The sequence below is a fragment of the Asparagus officinalis genome, chromosome 2 (assembly GCF_001876935.1).
Source record: "Asparagus officinalis chromosome 2, Aspof.V1, whole genome shotgun sequence".
Lineage (NCBI taxonomy): Eukaryota > Viridiplantae > Streptophyta > Magnoliopsida > Asparagales > Asparagaceae > Asparagus > Asparagus officinalis.
Window position 1 is genome coordinate 13,648,366 of NC_033795.1, and position 23,434 is coordinate 13,671,799.

A 23,434-nucleotide genomic window follows, 5' to 3' on the forward strand; every position below is an offset into this window, starting at 1 on the left:
TCATGATATTCAACAACGTGCATTGCACATACATCTCAACTCATGATATTCAACCACGTGCATTGCACATGTTCCTAAGGTAACACCTTAGATAATCATTTAAGAACGCAGCCTCAAATTATATGATTGGGCTATATTATGGATAATCCGCTCTGTTAAACTTGAACTACATATTCTAAAACTCCAGCACACAAAGTTTGAGGTGAACCCGTTGTTGTTTGACCCTTCATCCACTCGTATCAATTTTAACGGTTTCGAATGAATAAAACTTTTCACACGGCTCGACGGAGGGTCAAACGATGATGGGTTCACCCCAAACTTGGTGTGTTGGGGTTTTATTTTTTTAATATATAGATCAAGTTTAACGGAGCGGATCATCCATAATGTAGTTCAATCATGTGATTTTAGGCCGTGTTCTTAGATGATTATCTAAGGCGTCACCTTAGGAACACTTTTCCCATATATATGTATGTGTGTGTGTGTGTGTGTGTGTGTGTGTGTGTGTGTGTGTGTGTGTGTGTGTGTGTGTGTGTGTGTGTGTGTGTGTGTGTTTGTGTGTGTGTACATATATATGATAGATTAGATTAGGGGTGTTAGTCAATGGGAATTTTTTTTCAAGAAGTGGGATAATTGTTGAAGTGGAACAATTTTTTGAATGTGGAATATTTTAGTGGGATAATTGGAAACATTTTTTAACAGTTGGGTATTTTGGTAAGATGATGTGGGATAATTTTTGATAATAGAGAACTATATATTTTTTGCATTTTGATGATATAGCTACTAATTTATATATATTTAAACTTACTATTATTTATTAATAATTATTTCATATATTGTTAGTTATTGTTAAATAACTTTTGGTTAGAATACATTATATTGTTAATAATAATTATTATAATACTTCAGAACTTTTTTATTTTTGTTAATTATTATACTACAAGTAAAGTCTTCCATATTCCTTCATTTCTTACAACACCCCTTTCCTCATATCTCAATTCAATAATTTTTGAAATAACTTACAGATCTATAAATTTTATTATAAAATAATTATATAAATATAATACTCAATAAACAAGAAAATAATATATAAAGAGAGGATTAAGAGGAAAGACGATCTAGTATAATAACATGATCAGATGATGGCGATGACTATTGGAGTAAGAGAGGATGGATAAAAGAAAAGAAAGAAATGAACATGAGAATTCTAGTTTTTTACTAATTAGTTCTAGCCCGAAATTTGGGATAATTTTAGAGGTTAGTGTTAGGCCTCATATTTATGAACATACTATCTAATCTAGTTTTGATGATTAACAAATAATTCCTAACAATGTTTGTCGAGTATTTATTTGTTTGTTAGGTATTCTACACAAAGATCCTCTATTGGAGGTTGGATAAACTTGCACCTACACAATCATATCCATTGGAAGATGGAAGAAATATCGGAATGAAGCTTTGCATTTCAAGTCAAGTACAAGTTCAAGCTTTATCTGCAACCAAGACGAGCATATCAAAGATCTCTTAGTTTGAGTATATTGTTTCTAGTTTAGATCTTATACTTTGTGTGTTTATGATTAAAGCTTATATATTACACACATACATGTTTTCGGTTTATCGCTTTCAAGTTAAATCAAATAAATATGAAACAAATAGTTACATTTACAAACATACAAATAAATATGAAACAAATAGTTACATTTACAAACATACATGCTAGTTTCATATTTATCATCTTTATTTGGAAAATAATGTGTTTATGTAGTTACATTTACAAACATACATGCTAGTTTCATATTTATCATCTTTATTTGGAAAATAATGTGTTTATGTATTAAAGACTTGTTTACACTATTTTATATTTTTCCTCAAGTCTATTAATTTATTAAAAAATGTTTCAAAACTTGTTTGTATTGATTTCATCAAAACCAAGTTTTGATGATTTCGTATTGTTTAACAGTTTGCAAAATAAATAATTTTTTACAAATGGGAAATGAAAATAGAGAAATTCGTTTTCTAAAATATTCCATTACATGTTTATAAATATTTTCCAAAATGTTATCATTTTTGGAGTTGATTTACTATGTTAAATTGATTTTACAAACTCAAGTATTTTAGCAGTTTTTAGTATCTAGAATATCTATTTTAAAATAGTGATTTCTCACAAATGGAAAGTGATATTTCAGAAATTCTTTCTCCAACATGTTTATCTACGTGTATAGAAACATTTCTAAAAATTTTTACGATTTTTTGGAGAATTTTTTTGCTATTTTTAATTGATTTTATAAAATCAGATACATAAAATTTTAGAATCTGTCGTGTATGTGATCAGTCGAATGAACAGTATTTTAGTCGATCGATCAGTCGATTGAACAATAATTTCAGTTGACTAAACAGTACTGTTGAATAGCGGCTAGTTTTTTTTTCTAGATTTTTATTTTTATGAGTTTTGCCTCGTTTTTTATGCTTTCCTCTGGCTTGGGATGATATGTTGAGAGACTATATATAGTTCTCAACGAGCAAAACTTGTGTCAACTTAAGTGGATAGCAAAAAATTATCCATCAAATTTTTTAGCCACTCATATTACCTAGGGATCCTTGCATGATATGAAAATGTTTTTTATATTAATAAATGAGTGGTTAGGAAGTTTGGTGGACATCAACTTAAGTTGATAGGAGTCTTACTCGTCCTCAACACTTAGATTTTGTTATAAAAGTTTAGAATAAGTTTTACAAGTTTTTGAGAGTTTTTTTAAGAGTTTAAAGTGTGTTTTTGGTTTATGCAAAAGAGTTTACAAGGAGGACAATCAAAATTTCATCTTTGAGGATTTTATCCTCAAATCTTCATTCCTCACTTGTTTAGAGAAGTTTTTCTAAACTCATTTATCTAGCTTGCTTTCATTTTGATTCTTATATATATGTGCTAGATTAATTTGAGTTTAATTCTTTTTTACTCATTGTTTCACACACAACCACTTGAGCTTGAGTATTTTCACATATAGTATAAATTGGGTTGTGGGTGTAATTATTGAGTGAACTTTTATTTTCGATCTCATTTGTATTAGAGAACAAAATCATTTATTTGAGCTTATAGTTGTGAAACACATTGTAATACATAAGGACACTTAGATGAGTGGTTGGTAAGAGACGAGGTCAATTCTAAGAGGAGTGGCGTCGGTTGTAAATCCTAGGAAGAGGTCGTAATTCTGAGCACTTGAGGAATGTGACACGGCCTATGCCAACACTTAGCGGAGTGTATTGTGTATTGACAATCATGTGAGTTGTAAACGTTATCGGTGAGCGTTGAAAACCGAATTGTATAGTTATTTGAGTTGATAATGGATATTCTCCTCGAGGGTGAGGAGCGGAGACATAGGTCGTTGGTTGACCGAACTCCGTGATTATTTGTTTGTATTTGTGTTTGGCATTGGCGTACTTATTATTGTCTCATTGTTTATTTCGCCTATTGTCATATTGTTTATTCTTGCACATCCTTGCATATATCTCATTATATATCTCATTGCTAGGATATTTGTTAATTAGTTTTAATTTGGCAAAGTAATCGTATTAGATTATCAAATACCCTATTACCCCTCTCTAGGGTACTTTCAGTTAGAACTCTCATTTTTATATACAAAAAATGAAAAAAGTAAAATAATTTTTTACAATTATCCTAGCTATAATATTGTTCTAGTTCTAATTGATTAACACTATAAATTGTATCAAAGTTCAAGTTCTAATTGACTAAAACTGTAAAAATTTATCCTATAAATTATCTTAGTTCTAATTTTGAGTTCTATAGCAATGCAACTAATTTTGAGTTCTATAGCAATGCTTCGGTACTCCTAAAATTTGTAATTTTTTATTTAATATAATTTAAAGGGTAAAATTGTACTTTCTCCACTATCTTTTTCCTCACGACTCGAGATCCAAAATTTCACAATTATTTCTAAAAAAATGCAGATGATGAAGGACGGAGAGTTAAATTAAGAGTTGAAAATTCCAATTACTAAATCTGTAGATAAAGTTGGATTAAAAGTGATATTTTAGCCATGATTTTTACTAGCAAACAATTGAGTTTTAGCCATGATCTTTGCTACAAGAATTGAGTTAATGGCTAAGTCGACAGCAATGGGTTAAGAAATAAGAATGAATCGAATGAACACGATGAGAATTTTAGTTAACTAACTGCCCTTGAAAGAGGCGATAATTACAATTGTAGGTTCGGAACTTAAGGCTTTTTTGGATTTGCAGCTAGTGAACGGAAGTTAATGGAACATAGGATAAGTTAAATTAAAGGAATGTAAGGGAATATGTGAAGGGAAGGTATGTAAATATATATAAATTTACATAAATAACTTACATGTCATTTCATCCCTTTGAATCTCATCTTGATATGGGGATAAATATGTCTTTATGTGATATTTGTAGTGGAGAGACCACTACTTTTAATTTCAAGCATTAATTATTTAGTAGGCGGTTATGATACAATCTAAATCTAACACTTATCATACCCCCGTGTATTGCACTCATGATACAATCTAAATCTAACACTTATCATACCCCCGTGTATTGCACTCATTCCTAATTTGCACTAAAAGAAAAAATCATAACCATCAACTAGATAATCAATGGCTGTGATTATGTAGTGGTCTCTCCACTATTTTTTTTGTAGTGGAGAGGATCCGAATCCCTCCATTACACCCCAAATTAGGAAAGAACAAAACCTAATCTCTTTTCCCTTCCATTACCTTAACTTCCCCTTCGTTAACTAGCTCAAATGAATTCCCAAAGAAGGTGAATGTGTCCCCTAACTTACCTTCACTCATATTACCCCCAATTCAAATAAGCCCTCAGATTTTTTTTTTTGTGGCAGGCGATTTTCCCAAGTGAGAGAGCGCAAAGTAAGGATACTAATTACCTTTTATGCCATCGGTACTCTCAAAAATAATTTTGGGAGCACTAAAAGCTATTGGCTTTTATTAATAACTAGCTAATGAAAACATTGCAAGTGAATTAACATTTTCTATTTTCAAACTGAAACTTAAAATTTGTTGGACTTAAATTTAGATTATGAGGATAAGTAAATCTCAAGTGCTTCTAGATCATGTTTATTTAAATCAATTATTATGTTTAAGTTTTTGCTAAGGAGTCCGGCTCTCAATTTTTTCTATTATCTAAAATCAAATAATATAGATGAAACCATATCAATGATCATCCACAATCTGAACATTTTGCTGCCTATGAAGCCGGATATCTTTTTTGAGAAAAAGAAGCTGAACATCATCAAAAAAAAATATGCTCAGTCTATCATTACAATGCAGATTGAAGGCAGAGTTTTTTATTCAGCCAAAACAGAGTTTAAAAGAGTTTGCTACATTGGACATGAGATATTTACAAAACCTTCGAACTCAAGGTTCAATGTAACCATTACAGTCATCAATCTCAATGATATGGTTTCCAAGTTGCAAAAGCCTACTATTTTCCACCCTGTTTTTAAAGCACAAATTACTGTAACAACAGCTTTGTTAGTCAATAACGTCGCAAGTATCAACAGTGACCGGATGATCCAGCAAGAGAACTCGGGAGATGCATTGCTTCAACTCGAATTATAACCTCGTGAAGAGCTCGAACTGTAAGAAGAGGGCAAGGAGAGACCTATAGAATGTGGAGATATATGGTGCGACATTCCACATATGTTTCTTTGTCCTGAAAAGTTTATGTTCATACATAGATCAGGTGAGATATTGTAGGATCTGTATGAGCTAGCCATATGATGAGTAGTGCACAAAGAAGATGGAGATAAGACTACTGGTGTGTGTAACGATTTTGCCAAGGAAGAAATTGGTATTGATGAAGATGAAGATTGGGAATCAGAATAAAGCAAAGGAGTAGATTCTGAGGCTGGGGGGATGTTGATGTTCGTCCTGGCATCCCGTTTGCACACAGGGCAAAATGTTCTCCATGATGTGAGCCAAGAATCAACACAAATTGCATGGAACACTGAAAAAAAAATTGAAGCACTGTGTCAATACAAACTAATAAATGGTTTTAACAAACGAAAAGATTATAGAATATAAGAACATAGGATAGCTGCAGTAGAGCTTACAGATCGTAATATGGTAGTTCTATAGTGTCCAATACTATGAGAGTGTGTGATGCTACCTATCCAAAGCTCACCAGAAAATTGCCCAAGCAATTTACGAGCACAAATCATGAAAACCCCTACTGTTTGGGCCCAGGATAGAAAGTTATATTTGCCCAATTTGTTGACAATTCACCAAAAGTATCTGTTGAGCGTTGCGGAAGCCAAACAATCAAACCAACGTGCTACGAGAAATCAAATCAAACGAACGTCGAGAAAAGGCCAAACGAACTAAATCAATGTCACGAACTAAATCAATGTCATAAACACAACCAACCAATTTTAACGTGGTTCGGCAAGTTGTCTACGTCCACGGGGCAAGAAGGGGATAAGATTTTTCACTAATAGAGGAGAAGAGTACAAACTGAGATTACAAATCACTCAAACTCACTAATTAATCTCACCAAAAAATCTCTAATTCTCTCCAAACAAAACCCTAACCAATAGCGCAGAAAATACCTCTTATCTGTGCTCCAAATATTCCCAATTTTCTTCTCAATTCTCTCTTCCAATTGTTCCATATATATATAAATCCTAAAATCATAAACATACTGGGGATTCTAAAACAAAAAACAAAACAGATTAGGAATCCTAATAACCTGTTACCAAAACATATTAGGAATCTCAATAATTTGTTACCAAAACAAATTAGGAAACATATTAGGAACCTGCTATCCAATAATTCTCCACCTCGGCAAAGTTTTTCCAAAACTGACCCGACACCCAGTGTTGTCAATGCGCGAAGCGCAATGCGGGGCGCAAAGCATCTTTACGGGCACATGCGCAAGGTGCAACGCGATGCGCGCGCCTGAGTGATGCGAGGCGCACACCGCACCCTTAATTTTTTAATATAAGTAATCAAGCGCGAAAGAACATGTTTTTAGAATTTATATAAAAATTATAATGATAAATAATATCTTACTACAAAATCACAATATAATACCTTAATTTGTAATGCTAACACCTAACATAGTAGCAAAATTCATAAATTTTTAAATCAAATGTTAAATCAAGATTAATATACAAGCAAAGGATTAGTAATTGTCCTCAATTGAATGCTATTAAAAATGCCTAATGGATTTATTTTGCTTTTTAGGATATGGAATATCAAGTATAAAGACTCGATTGAAATGTTAACAAATAAAACTATATGAGGATATGTACTATATGCACCTTACACAAAGCAAGGATGTACGCGAGGCGCAAAAAGCGCTGCTGCATCAGATGTGGGGCGCTTCGTCACCGCCCCGCATCGTAAGGCGCATGAGGCGCAATGAGGCACGCGCATTTGAAAACACTACCGACACCAATACCAACCAAACGTCTCACTTGTTGTGTCCAGTACGAAGTGGAACAAATCCACAATAACAGACTCAATCCACAACAAGTCGAGAACCCAAACGAGAATGCGAACAAACTCCAAATGTTGGTATCAACTCACCAAACCGGCTGCATCATAAATGACTGCCTACGTATCCTCTTCCCCAAGGAATCAAGCATTCACGTAGTTCAACTAAACAACCTCCAAAGGCCCTCAATCAAATAGAAAAATTTACAACTCTTCACCAATATCACCAACGGATCTGTAACTGATAGCGCTCCCAATGGCCCCAAACTGAAACAAATCAAACACCTCCACCTGAGGTGAACCAATGGTCGTATCCAAAACATGTCCACCAGCTGCACTCGAATCCAAAACCAACTCATCATCTGCATCCAAATCCAAATGATCTCCAAACTGTGTCACCTCAGCTAGAATCCCAAACGATGCAGTATGGTCTGGAGTATGTGGAGTAATCTCCACCCAATGTGAAGTAGCATCACCCTTCACCCGTTACGATATCCCAATGATCTGATCAACACTCTCCACCTGCCGAGAGTCAAGTGTGACATACCTGCTCAGAACAAAATCAGAAACTCCTAACTGATAATCAAACGAACCTGTGAATCCCAAACGTGCAATCAGATCAAATCTCACATCCTCGATGTGACTAAATGCTGGGCAACCAAATATCCGATGCAACCCAAAATCTGAAGCAGCTCTACCAGATCTAAAATCTCCACACGCAGCAGTCGGCAACCTATGACCAAGATGATCCAAATATGTCGAAGCTCCAAAACCAAAATCAATGCTCGACAACCAACGCCGATCCCCCTCCAGTAAAGAACGATCCATCAAAACTGTCATCTCATCTCGTCGCCCCAATGTCTCCACATCAATGAAGTGTCTCAAACTGCTAGGGGTGAGCACGGTTCGGTTCGGGTCGGTTTTTATTAAAATTTAAACAACCGAACCGAATTACCTACAATTCAAAACCAAACTGAACCGTTGCAAATCGATTCGGTGCGGTCGGTTCGGTTTGTTCGGTTCTAACTTCATCAAGTATAACAAATCAAAGGCATAAATATAACTTTCCCCAAGAGTTTATATCCAGGCATCCAAGCAAATAAACACAACAGCAAGTTAATAGATAACCATGTTTCAACTGAGCAAATAGTTCAACAAAGTAATGCTCATGACAGCTTTGTACAGTGAATTAGGCAGAAGCAAACGAACGCAACAAACCATATTCGAAAACTTTGTACAATGAATAAAACTTTCATCAAGCACTTCATGCTGGTAATGGATCATCTTCTTGTTGTTGCTGACTTCCATTATCCATAGATTTTTGAGGCAATTATGATTAGCAAGTTTCAATCAAAAAAAATCCACAACAAAAACGAAAATAATCAAATCCATAGATGAATCGTTCGAATTGGGATCTTTGTTCTGATTAAAAGAGTTGGATTCATGGTTTCGAGATCCATTACCAGCATCATGATAAAAACAAAAATAAAATAGATTAGAATTGAAGGAAGCTTGAAGAAGAGCAAAAGAGATCACTGAGATGTTATACCTCGGCCTCGGTGACGGTGACGGGTGCGGATGTCCCCCCAAAGCCGGAGATACATCTTGAGCCTGATCCTGAGCCGGAGACAGATCCATGAAGAATCGAAGACTGCGGAGCGCTCGCGGCGCGGGTGGCGACTGTCGGCTGTCGGCTGAGGAGAGTGAGAGAGAGTGAGAGAGGCGGACCGCAGCTGGTGGTTGTTGGTTGTCGTAGGTGGCGGGCCTTACGCCTGTCAGCTGAGGTCCTGAGGAGAGCGAAAGAGAGATTGAGGGAAATGGGAGTGGCGGCTGGGACTGAGAGTGAGAGAGGAAATGGGGAGGTTAGGGCAACTTGAGTCTTGAGGGTTGGGTACGGGTGAACGGGTATGGTTTGAGGCAGGGGAATATATTCGGTTGGTTCGGGTCAGGTCAGTTTGAAAAGTTATCAACCCGACCCGAACCGCCTTACGCATAAAACCGCTTTTTTCGGGTCGGTTCGGATCGGTTCGGTCGGTTTTTTTGGTTTGAACCGAACCGTGCTCACCCCTACAAACTGCCATGAGCTCGGCACAAATACAAGAAAGAACCCCTACCAAAGCTAGAACGACGGATTACCTTTCTACCAATACACTTCTTCCAATTATTGTTGACTTCTAGGACTTCACACCAATGGGACCTGGTTGCAACCCACCAATGCCTAGAACAATCCCCAACTGTGGAAACCAAATATCGATTACCTCCCAATGATGCCTCCTTGGAAGGCCCTAAAATACCTGACTGAACACCACCTAAAAGACCCCTCGATTGATGGAGAGAAGTGCCAAACTCCACCTCGGTCTTCTTGCACATACCAATATGCTCAAATAACTTCAATCTGCAGGTCAAAACACTCCTCAACAAACTATACACGGCATAACCAATCAAATAACTCAGCCTTAACAAATGCCACAGTCTAGCCAAATCCAAAGAAATCGTCAGCTCTCTATCAAACACCGTGCTCCCAATCAAATAATACAAATTATTCTTCCTGACGCCATTCATCACAATCATGGATCCCATTATGACCTTCAAACGTGAATCGACCAAGGTCACCCTATAGCCTGCTACCTCCAAAATTCTAAGTAAAATAATGTTCTTCTTCAACTGATGAACGAACCTCACTCCAACCAACTCCCTAATCACTCCGTCACTCATCCTAATCTGAACGGTACCGATACCACCAATAGGACATTCATGATCATTACCCATGAGCACGACCTTCCCTCTTTCTAACTCCTGAAAGCTGGAGAACCAATCCCTCTTAGGACAAATATGGTAAGAAACACCCGACTCCAATATCCATTCTATAGAGTCGGTAACACAAACCGACTGTAGTGCAGATAACGAGTAGCCCGAAGAATCCGAATCTGTATTATTACCACTAGCCTTGACAACATTCACCTCTAAAGCTTAAATAGTTTTTCCCTTATTCTTCCCGGCTTAATCAACCAACTTTGGACATTCGGCTTTCCAATGTCCATCCTCTTTACAAAAGGTATATTGATTCCTACGAACTCCAAGATATGCCCCTCTAGACTGCGACCTTCTACCACGGTTTGGGTTCTTTGCTCTTGCGACCAATGCCCCGGCTACCGGCTCAACTGAAGTCTTCTTATCCTTCTTTCAAAGATGATAATTCACAAGTGTAGCGGTGACCTCACTATAAGAAAAAGATGCCTTCCTATTAATAAGAGTAAGAACGAATGTCTCATATTCCTCGTCAGGCAAGAAACTCAACAACAACACCACCTTGTCCTCATCTTCAATCATCACATCTACATTCGTCAAATCCGTAAGAAGCTTCGTGTAGTGGTTCATGTGATCACCAATGGAGATCTCCTTCTTTAATTGGAAGCGATAAAATCTCCTCTTCAAATGCAAACGATTCTCTACACTCTTGGTCAAATACTTGCCCTCTAGGATCTCTTAAATCTTCTTAGTCGAATTCTCATTGATCACATCATATTTTAAATCTTGAGTCAAACAAGATCTAATCACACCACACGCCGTTCTATTCATCTTTTTCCAAACATTCTTCTCAATGTCGTCCGGTTTTCCGTCCAACTCCAAAATATCTTTCAAATTTTGCACATTGAATGCATCCAAGACTTCACATCTCTAAAAATCAAAATTATTTGTGCCATTAAACTTCTCCACATCTATCTTTATAGAGTGGATATTCAAACTTTAGACGGTCTTTACGCCGGAAGTACCCTCCACAACTCCTTCTTTCCCGACCATTTTTCTCAAAGCACCAAAACAAATGCGGAACAAATAAAGAATAGATCCAAAACTAAAAAGGTAGAGTATTTATCAAAAAGATCTCACCTTTATCATCAAACAAAACCCTAGGCGAGCCTCCAAAACGATCTACTTCTCCAAATAGCTCAAATGTAGCCTGAGCTCTGATACCACTTGTTGAGCGTTGCAGAAGCCAAACAACCAAACCAACGTGCTACGAGAAATCAAATTAAACGAACGTCGAGAGAAGGCCAAACAAACGAAATCAATATCACAAACAACCAATTTTAACGTGGTTCGGCAAGTTATCTATGTCCACGGGGTAAGAAGGGAATAATGTTTTTCACTAATAGAGAAGAAGAGTACAAACTGAGATTACAAATCACTCAAACTCACCAATTAATCTCACCAACAAATCTCTAATTCTCTCCAAACAAAACCCTAACCAATAGCTCAGAAAATACTTCTTTTCTGTGCTCCAAATATCCCTAATTTTCTTCTCAATTCTCTTTTCCAATTGTTCTATATATATAGAAATCCTAAAATCATAAATATACTAGGAATTCTAAAACAAAAAACAAAACAGATTAGGAATCCTAATAACCTGTTACCAAAACAGAGTAGGAATCCCAATAACCTGTTACCAAAACAGAGTAGGAACCTGCTATCCAATAGTATCTTCATATCCTTCTTACTACAAATCTTATACTACTTTTATACTACTAGAAACAAAAATGTGAATTGTATTTGCAACTAACCTACAAGAATAACCTGTGTTTCATCTTGTTACATGAAAAAATTATTAAAGCTAAAGTTATTGCAATTCACCTAAAAGCAACAGATAGCAAATAACAGCTATTGATATGGACAAGAGACTTACTGTGACGACATGGGAGAATTCTAAGCCTTTCTCCAGTACTATAGTCTTCGAGGCAAATAGCACAAGTACTCGAAGTACAATTATCCTCCAAAGCACATGTGAATCTCACACTCGGCATTGCTTTCACCAAACTACCACTCATTCCATGAAACTCTTGGAGTTGAGGAGCTATAAACCTTTCACGTACAGCGTTGTGTCCATGTAAACATGTAGCCATCACAAAAACCATGGCAAGTAGCGATAAGAAAGAAACAGTCATCGCAGACCATGGACGGTTTTCGGAGTCAGGTAAGATCCATGTCTCAACATCAGAACGACCTGCGTATTCCTTCAGTATTTTTCCTGAGGCTTTCGATATAAAGACCGCATATATCTTGATGCCATCTTGGGCTCCTCTCACTGAATAGTTCCACAATGAAATATCTGAATTAGTCTCTGTAATTATCAGAAAGCAAAGGCTGGCTGTCAAAGAGAATAACTAGACATTGCGGAAATGCTACTAGAAAAGGAAATTAAACCTAAACCTCAAGAAAAGTCTAATGTCGACGAGTAAGTCAATAACCCCATGCCTCTCATAACAAGTCGAACTCATAAACCCATGCCTCTTATAACAAGTCGAACTCACAACTGGATAAATGCAAGTAGAACATTCTAGACATTGCAGAAAGGCTTGACAATTGCTAGTAGATAGGAAATCAGATCTCAAGAACATCCTATTATTGATCAGCAACAGTCATAACGAGTAAAGGATCCATTACTTTTTAACAAGAAGATGATAGCTAAAGTAATTTGTCTATTTGAAGGATTAGACCTATGATAGTATGCAAGATAAAAAGACTAGAAAAATAATCCATGCTTGGTATGCGTGTGTGTGTGTGTGTGTGTGTGTGTGTGTTTGTGTGTGTGTGTTTTCTGAGATTACCATCATAAGCATGCAAACAGTCACTTCCCACAGTAAATGTAAGAGCCTTCTTGAAATTAGAAATGAAAGTATAACAGTCTGCTAATTGCAACATAATAATGGTGTGGTCATGGGGTGAAAATGGAGAGTAGGGAAAAGGAATGTTCAAAGCCATAGGATAGTCTGCTAATTGCAACATAATAATGGTGTGTGGTCATGGGGTGAAAATGGAGTAGGGAAAAGGAATGTTCGAAGCCATAGGAATAAAAGGTAATCGTTAATTACTTTAAGATGTGGCCACAAGACATGAATTTAATTATTAGTGACAAAGGGTTATTATTAATTACTCGTGGGTGTTGCCGCTCACGTTCTTCGCTTAAATTGTCACCTGGTGGTTACAATTGAAGTATAATGCAAATATTAGAGTAATAAATTGCAACTAAGAATGATTCACGGTACCTACCTAAAGCACAGAGATATTTGACAGGTGTGTGCAAGAGCTGGAGACTCATGGATGTGGAAACAATTACTAGAAGTAAGGGATAAAGCTTTGGCTCTCTGTGGGGGTGTTGATAATTTAAAGCACCTCATCAGTTCATGTTTTAGGAACTCAAAATTAAAGCTCTCAACCCTGTACATTGCTCTCTCCCCTGCTACAGAAAATGTGCCATGGTTCAACACAGTGTGGGAGGGTTTGATCCTAAACACTCCTTCATTTGCTGGTTGGCATTTCAAGATAGACTTCTTACTCAGGACAGACTTCTTAGGAGAGGATTTATTAATGCAAATGCCTGCAGCTTATGTTCAGGTGCGGGAATGGAGTCCAGGGATCATTTGTTTTTTGAATGTTCCTTCTCGTGTAATGTCTGGAATTGCATAATGGATTGGTTGGAGTTTAATTGGAGATCTTCAAACCGGAATCAGCTCTTGTTTTGGTTTACTACCAGGCTAAGAGGGAAATGTTTCAAACAGAGACTCAAGAGACTGGCGTTAACTACCACAATTTATAAAATTTGGTGTGAACGCAATGTGAGGCTCTTTCAGCAGAAATACAGGAGTGAAGATCAGCTGGTTAGAGCTATTAAGATTGATATTTTCGACCATTATCCTCAATAGTCCACTTTCTGTTAACAGGGATTTCTCTTCTCTGTTTTGAGGATCTTGGCTGTTTTTATTTATTTTCTCATGGCAATTTTGTAATCTCAGTTGTTTAAAAAACTGAGTATCTTGTTGTATATAAACTCACATATTTTGGTGAATGAATAAAAGTTTTTCATTGACCCAAAAAAAAATTGCCACTAAGAAGATTATCGCATATGAGTTGCCTAATCTAGCAACCAAATCTGCCTCAGACTCTTACGGTTGAGGGCCCAGCTTGAGGACTGCATACGAACAAACTTCTCATAATTTTGAAATTTAAGCCCTTCTCATTTGGGAGCAGATATCATCTTAAGACCTATCCACTTTATTCATCAAAGAAACTGTAACCCCCAATACATCAAAAATAATTTGAATCTTTAACCTACTACATCAGCCCTTCATTTTCATCATTATGAGTCATTTAATTATTTTGTGGGCATGTTTTTTTTAAAGCAGATAAGTTGATTTGAAACCTTAGCGGATAAGTTGTCTAATAAATAACATACAAGTAGCACTTATGCAAAATATAAATGCCACTAGAACCTGACTTAATGACTTCTTAAAAAGTGAAGAAAACTTGTTAAGATAAGTTTCAGTTAAAGAATGCCCATAAAGGATAGAAAATATTACTTTCGACTAGGGGGAAACCATCTTCACAGTCATATATAATAGCCGCTTTGTATCCAGCATTTTGTGCATTTCTTACTTTATCGTCAAAAGAGCAGATTCCTCTAATAATTAACGCAAATGGAGAATTTGAACCTTCAACCACCCTGTTCTTCAATGGAGAGCACGCATCTATAGGATCAGCCAAGTATAAGACCCCATTTTCAACGGATCCTTTTATCTTAGGAGCTGTAAGAAATAAAAATGAAACGCCTATCACATAAACGTACAATTACACTTATCACATGAAGTGAACAGGAGCCAGAAGAAATACTTCCTTTACGTGTGACCCCAATGTGTGATTAAGGTTGTAACATTCAAATGATAATAAAGGAAAAAATGATTTCGCAAAATTAAGGAGGCAAATAGCTCAAACATTAGAAATTAAAATTGTAACATTCAAATTCATCTAAACACATATCTAGCTCTCTTTGTTTAAGCAACCTCAACTGATAATAAAGGAAGCTCATGAAAAATAAAATAAACTTAGGAAACGTTTATATAGTTGGAAATGACAAGTAAATCTTAGTAGTCATTATAATTGATCAATAACACTCTACTCCAGCAAACCCACATAAAAAAATGTCAAACACCTTTAATCCAACATAATTTGAAACTATTGAAGTCACTTGGTTCATACCTTGAGGGAAGAGTTGATGCACATTGCGGGAATTGAGCACTGAATTAAAGCAGCCACTTAATACAGCATGGTTAATTTCTAGTGCATGCCAGGCACCACATTTTATAGGGTTTTCTCTTAGAGACAGATGTTTTAGTTGATAACTTCACCAAACAGACGGTATATTGGAAGTAGGTTTATTTAAACTTTCTAATGTATGACTGTTCCAAAGGTCCAAAGACTCACCATTTGTTAAAACAATAAAAGGCAAGCAGATACCAAGCACTTTGTCTAATGGGTTTGTGTGTGTGTGTACCAAGCACATATTTCATGGTTTGTGCGTATGTGCGCGTATGTATGCTTGCGTATGCACGCGTGTGTGCGTGTATCATTACCTCAATCAACAATAGTGAAGTAAGTTTAACTAAGCTTGAACGTTCAACTATCCCAAAGCTGCAAAGACTATCATTTGTTCAAAAAATTAAAGGAAGACACCTGAAAAAAGATCCAGAACAATGTCTGTCATGTTCTTTTGTTTTGCCTTTCTGTTGCTGAGTATATATTTTATGCACAATTAAAGAAAACGAATGAAGATACTGAGCTACATCTTATACTTCAAAGGTCGTGCTTCAGCTTATTGACAAAGATGCACTGAATAAAGATGCACTGAACATATATAGAAAACAACTTATGGAAACTTTTGCAACCCACATTAAATTGTAAAGTGTTCATTTAACATATGATGAATCTATCACAGCAATGTCAGAATAACATTTAAATATGTAAACAGATTGGTAACGTGAAAACTGCAAAAAGACAACAACTGCAACATTACCAGGCTTTGTATCCTAGGTATTGAATCAAGTTAGTCATATGCTGAAGTATGCAATATCGTTCAATATATAATGATGTTGGATGAATTTCTTTGGAAAATCACAAAAGAATAGATGAAGAAGCAGAAGGGAAAATATGGCTGAAATTTCCTCCAACACGACAGATTAAGTTAGTGGTAATTTGCTTGTAGTATTATCTATAAAAAGCAAATTATTAGTTTGTGTGCTTGATTGATCTTCGCGTAAACCATTGGTTTAGATGTGAAGGATCCAGGCATAAGACCAAAATATTAATTTTCTTCTTCTTTTTCTTGTTTGCTAGTTATCATGCCCCATAGTTTGCTATTAGATGAATATCCACCATCATACTACAAATTTCAGATTTTTTTATGCTGGATCATAAAAGAAGCCAAATACAATCAGCTTCCATCCAATATAGTAATTCAAAATTCTTTATGATGTAAAATATTGAACTCAAGGTCAGGCTTTTTCAACTAGGACAGATTTGACATAGGATGACTTTCTCTTTGAAAATCACAAACAAAAATAGGAAGAAAACATAGCTGAAATTTCTTTTAATGTTACTTTTTTGGTTTTAGTAGCACTTTTCTTGTTACCTTATCTATAAAGGTAAAGTTATTAATTAGGAGTTTTAATTGATCCAGGTAGCCATTCATCCAAGTTTGAGACAACAACAACAATAACAAAGCCTCTATCCAAATGTTTGGGGTCGGCTACATGAATCCTATTATTCCATTCCGTTTAATTTTTGGTCACGTTTTCCATTAAGTTAATCATTATCATATCTTTCTTAATTTGCCTCTGACCAAGTTGTCTATATCTAGATCTCTTTGCCCGATTAACTATAATATTATCTTTTTTCCTAACCGGTGGATTTTGAGGTTTCCAATGTACATAATCAAACCGCTTTAGTCGATTCTCTCTCATTTTATCATCAATAGGAGCAACTCTAATTTACTACATATGCACTCATTTCTTATCATGTCCATTCATGTCATGTGGATCCGACTATGTTTTGCTCCGACTGACGACTATCTAACGCAACCCTCCTTTATCCTCGATTGGAACATGCACTACTGGCTAAAAGCACAGCACCAGCAAAGTTTCATCCAGGGTTGAGACCAAATCCTAATTTTTTTTCTTCTTGTCCTTTTCTTGTTATTATCCCCCATCAATGTAACATTCGAGAAACAATATAAATAGTTATAAATAAATTAGGATAAGGGCTTTAATTACCAGCCGTTAAAGATTGGTTAAATTACACTGAAACCCCAAGAATTTTCAGTGTTTTGTAGTAAATCCTATATAACTTCCAAAACGGCACTAAACCCCCAATAAATTTTGCATAAACCCCACAATATGTTTTGGGTAAATAATGGTAAACCCCCAATAACTTTCAGAATGCCTTTTATGTTGTTTTTTAGTTTTAATTTATGGGGGTTATGCGCAAAACGTAGAAACTTATTGGGCGCTTTTGTGCAAAACGCAAAATTCATCAGTGGTTTAGTGCGAATTAAAAGTTATCAGGGGTTTTCTGCAAAACGCTGAAAGTTGTTGGGGGTTCAGTGTAATTTACCCCATAATCAACGTAAAAAAGCTAAGAAAATTACCAAAGGCAAATCGAAATAAACTTCTGTTAAATTAAATGACCGTTGGCTACTAGTATACGGATAACAAATGCAAATCGAAATGAACTTCTGTTAAATTAAACTGATAAAATGAGAGGGGGGGGAAGAAAAACTTACTGAAGTTAGCCTCCATGTCATCAAAGGACATAGAAATGTTGTTCCCCATCAAAACAACATTGCCAGTCACAAACCCCACCACCAACAATTGAATCAATAGAACATAAACTCTAATTAACAAAGCCATTCTCAAACAAAGCAACCAAGACTTCGACTTTCACTCCCAAAACCCTAAACACCTTCAAAATTCGAAGTTCAAACACAAGAAGTAACCATTCGATGAATGGATCGTTGAGCACCACTGAAAATAACCTCAAATTAACAAAAACAATTAGGATTTTGGGAACGGAGACGTCGAATGTCATGAAATGTGAGGACTATAAAAAACGAAAGGGTTTTAATGGAGAGAGGGATTGTGAGGGTTTTAAAAGTGTTATTTGCATTCTAGTCCCTCTACCTTATTTTAATTTATATTAATTTCATGGGATGTTGCTAATTCCTATTATTAACGCTCTTTGCACTTATTTAAATAAATGAGTCGATAAATATTTCCTAGTGACTAGAAAATGGGGTGTTATTACAGGAGTGTCACCTGAGTTGAACGCGAGGTTCACTTTAGAACGAACGCGAGGTTCGTTAAAATTGAGCTTGATGCTCACCTGAGTTGAACGCGAGGTTCACTTTGGTATACTTAATTTATTCAATTAAGTTATGGGCCCTAATTAAGCTGTGAGACCCCAATTAAGTTTTTGAAAATTCAGTTGATTTAAATTAAAATTTTTTAATTTAAATCTAATTCGGTTTTTTAATCAATTATTTAATTCAAATATTATGACACTAAGGTATTAAGGTTGTCTCTCACTCCAATTGATTAATTGAAACAAGAAGTTGCCAAAGTAACCTCTCTTGTGTATATTGTTCATGAGGAATGTGAGATGTTTGTGTGTATGCTTTCGTGTAAATATTTAATCGGCCCAAAGGAAGGTTAATATTTATTTAGACTGTATACACATCTGCGATGATAAGCGTGTGACAATTATAAGGTTTACATGTGAATAATGAATCGATCCAAAGATAGTTTCATTATTTGACATGAGTTATTGTCAATGTTTGATCATTGCAACAAGGTATCACTTACAAGTTAATATTACTGTCCAAAGACTTGATATTAATGTTGTGCCGGTATCTTGGATGGGGATTGTCATTATTTGAATTTTATTGATTATGGTTATTGATGTGAGCATTTTTGTTTTATTTCAGCTAATGCATCTGCTGCAACAATTTCTGCTAACATCAACTCAATTCCCATGCTAAATGGAACAAACTTCAAGGTTTGGAAAGAGAACATATTAATTGTTCTTGGCTGCATGGATCTTGACTATGCATTAAGAACTGAACAACCCCAACCTCTCAATGCGGATAGCACTCCTGATGCAAAGAAGGAGCATGAGAAGTGGGAGCGTTCAAATCGCATGAGTCTTATGATCATTAAGCGCGGCGTTCCGGAAGCCTTCAGGGGCATAGAATCCGAAGGGATTACTAAGGCTAAAGATTTCCTTGCCGAAATTGAGAAGCGTTTTGCGAAAAACGATAAGGTAGAAACAAGCACGCTTTTAGCTCGCTTGATTTCAATGAAGTATAAGGGCAAAGGAAATATCAGGGAGTACATTATGGAAATGTCTCATATTGCTTCAAAGCTTAAGGCACTTAAACTCGATCTTTGTGACGAGTTATTAGTGCATCTGGTTTTGTTGTCTCTTCCTGCACAGTTTAACCAATTTAAGGTCAGTTATAACTGTCAAAAGGAGAAATGGACTCTAAATGAGCTCATTTCATACTGTGTGCAAGAAGAAGACAGGTTGAAGCAAGATAAGACAGAAAGTGCTCATTTGGCCTATGCCTCTAAGGATAAGGGCAAGAAAAGGAAGAATGATAAGGAAGCTGCTAAGGGTCCAGTTGAGAAGAAACAACATAAGGATAATCAGGGTTGTTTCTTCTGTAAGAAGCCTGGACATGTAAAGAAGGACTGTACAAAATATCACGCCTGGCGTGATAATAAGGGTACGTTCCTTGCTTTGGTCTGTTCTGAGGTTAATTTAGCTTCAGTACCTAGAAACACTTGGTGGTTAGACTCTGGTGCTACTACTCACATAAGTGTTTCTATGCAGGGTTGCCTGAGCTACCGAAAGCCAAGTGATGTTGAAAGACACATCTTTGTGGGCGACGGACAATCGGTAGATGTGGAAGCAATTGGGCACTTTAGGTTGTTGTTAGGAACTGGTTATTATTTGGATTTAAAAGATACTTTTGTAGTACCGTCTTTTAGACGGAATTTGGTTTCTGTTTCTGTATTGGACAAATCAGGTTATTCTTGTTCATTTGGAAACAGTCAATTCAGTTTATCTTTTAATTCAAATGTTGTGGGAACCGGTTACTTGAGTATTTATGACAACCTATATTTGCTTGATACAATTGCTTCTTACAATGAATCCTTGCATGTGGAATCACGTGGTACTAAGCGTAAATTAAATAAGGAAAATTCGGCGACATTATGGCATAAGCGCTTAGGTCATATCTCAAAAGGTAGAGTTGAGCGTCTTGTGTCTGATGGCATTTTGGATTCCCTTGATTTTTCGGACTTCGACGTATGTGTTGAATGTATCAAGGGAAAACAGACCAAAGTGAAGAGATTAGGTGCCAACAGATCTTCGGATGTCTTAGAATTGATACATACGGATATTTGTGGGCCATTCCCTACGGAATCCTGGAATGGTCAACAATATTTTATATCATTCATAGACGATTACTCACGTTATGGGCACCTATATCTTATTCATGAAAAATCTGAGTCTCTGGACATGTTCAAAGCCTATAAAGCTGAAGTTGAGAATCAACTCAACAGAAGAATTAAAACCGTCAGATCTGATCGTGGTGGTGAGTACTACGGTAGATATGATGGTTCAGGTGAACAACGTCCAGGACCATTTGCTAGATACCTAGAGGAATGCGGTATCGTCCCACAGTACACTATGCCGGGTTCACCTAGCATGAATGGTGTAGCTGAAAGACGAAACAGGACTCTTAAGGATATGGTAAGAAGTATGATTGCTCATTCTTCTTTACCAGAGTCACTCTGGGGAGAAGCACTTAAGACAGCAGCTTACATTCTGAATAGAGTACCAAGTAAAGCAGTTGCTAAAACACCTTATGAGCTTTGGACTGGTCGAAAGCCCAGTTTAAAGCATTTACATATTTGGGGATGTCCAGCTGAGGCAAGGCCTTATAGGCCAAATGAAAAGAAATTGGACTCCAAAACAGTTAGCAGCTACTTTATTGGGTACCCTGATCGCTCTAGGGGCTATAAGTTTTATGATCCCACTATAAGGAATATTTTTGAGACGGGAACAGCAACATTCTTTGAGGATGTTGAGTTTGGGGGGAGAAATAAGGTTAGAGACATTAGTTTTGAGGAGGAATTGGCTTCAGATCCAATCCATACAGTTACTTTTGACAATATTCAGGTTCCTATACCTGTTGTTGCTCAAGAAGTAAATCCGGAACCTCAAGATGATAATGTTGAACAACTCCCTGTTCCAGAAGAACAAACTCAACAACCTCAAGAACCAGTGCCATTAAGGAGATCCACGAGAGAAAGGAGAAATGCTATTCCGGATGATTATATTGTATTTCTCCAAGAACATGAGGAAAGTAGTGGAATGTTAGAAGATGATCCAATCAACTTCTCTCAGGCCATGAAAAGTTCTAACTCTCAACAGTGGATTGATGCCATGAATGAAGAGTATAAGTCTATGCAAGACAATAAGGTTTGGGAACTTGTCCCATTGCCAGAAGGTGCAAAACCAATTGGTTGTAAATGGATTTTTAAAACCAAGCGGGATGCAAACGGTAATGTGGAGAGGTATAAGGCGCGTCTTGTGGCTAAAGGCTATACTCAAAAGGAAGGCATTGATTATACAGAGACTTTCTCTCCGGTTTCATCGAAAGACTCTTTCAGAATAATCATGGCACTTGTTGCTCATTATGATCTTGAGTTACATCAGATGGATGTTAAGACTGCATTTCTCAATGGAGACATTGATGAGATGATTTATATGGTGCAACCAGAAAACTTTGTGTCAGGAGACCCAAAGAATATGGTTTGCAAATTAAGGAAATCCATCTATGGACTCAAGCAAGCTCCTCGTCAATGGTATCATAAGTTTCAACAAATAGTTATCTCGTTCGGTTTTGAGATGAACATTGTTGATGACTGTGTATATCACAAGTTCAGTGGGAGTAAGTATATTTTTCTGGTTCTGTATGTGGATGACATCTTGCTTGCCACTAATGATATAGGCATGTTGCACGAAACCAAGAGATTTCTATCAAAGAATTTTGAGATGAAAGATCTTGGGGACGCCTCTTTTATATTAGGGATCCAGATACATCGAGATCGCTCTCGGGGTATTCTTGGATTATCACAAAAGAGCTATATCGATAAGGTACTTAAAAGGTTTGGCATGCAAGATTGCAGACCAGGTGACACCCCTGTTGCTAAAGGAGACAAGTTTAGTCTCAATCAGTGCCCTAAAGGTAACCTTGAAATTCAGGAAATGCAGAAGATTCCTTATGCTTCGGCTGTAGGAAGTCTAATGTATGCTCAGGTATGTACGCGTCCGGATATTGCGTACATTGTTGGGATGTTAGGCAGATACTTAAGCAACCCTGGTATGGATCATTGGATAGCAGTCAAAAGGGTTATGAGGTATCTTCAGAAAACAAAAGATTACATGCTCACATACAGAAAATCAGAGAAATTAGAGGTCATTGGGTATTCGGACTCTGATTTTGCTGGATGCCAAGATAGCAGGAAGTCTACATCAGGCTACATTTATATGTTAGCAGGAGGAGCTATATCATGGAAAAGTGTCAAACAAACACTAGTAGCTTCCTCCACTATGGCAGCAGAATTTGTAGCTTGCTATGAGGCATCCAATCAGGGAATATGGCTGCGAAATTTTGTCACGGGACTGCGCATTTTGGAAAATGTTGAAAGACCACTAAGGTTATATTGTGACAATAAATCTGCAGTAATGTATTCCAATAACAACAGGAGCTCAACTAAGTCAAAACATATTGACATTAAGTTCCTGGTTGTGAAAGAAAGGGTACAGAGTGGACAGATATCCATAGAGCACATTGGGACAAACTCCATGATAGCTGATCCTCTTACTAAGGGATTGCCACCTAAGGTCTTTCATGAGCATACTGCTCATATGGGTGTGGTATTATTTGAGGATATTATGTTTTAGTGGGAGTTTGTATTTGTGGTGCTTTATGTTTGGTTGTATTGTCTGATCAGAATAAAGTATTCAGTTAAGACACTCTGTTACATTATGTT

The 23,434-nt window shown here is 36.5% G+C and overlaps 1 protein-coding gene across 1 annotated transcript; it reads right to left on the reverse strand.

The window, feature by feature from the left end:
- LOC109829419 (receptor homology region, transmembrane domain- and RING domain-containing protein 2-like) lies at positions 5,443-18,440 on the reverse strand. Its single transcript, XM_020396545.1, has 4 exons — positions 18,094-18,440; positions 14,840-15,064; positions 12,169-12,567; positions 5,443-5,997 (listed from the first exon to the last, which is right to left on the reverse strand). The coding sequence occupies exons 1-4, from the start codon at positions 18,218-18,220 to the stop codon at positions 5,594-5,596; spliced, it is 1,155 nt and encodes a 384-aa protein (XP_020252134.1). The 5' UTR covers positions 18,221-18,440; the 3' UTR covers positions 5,443-5,593.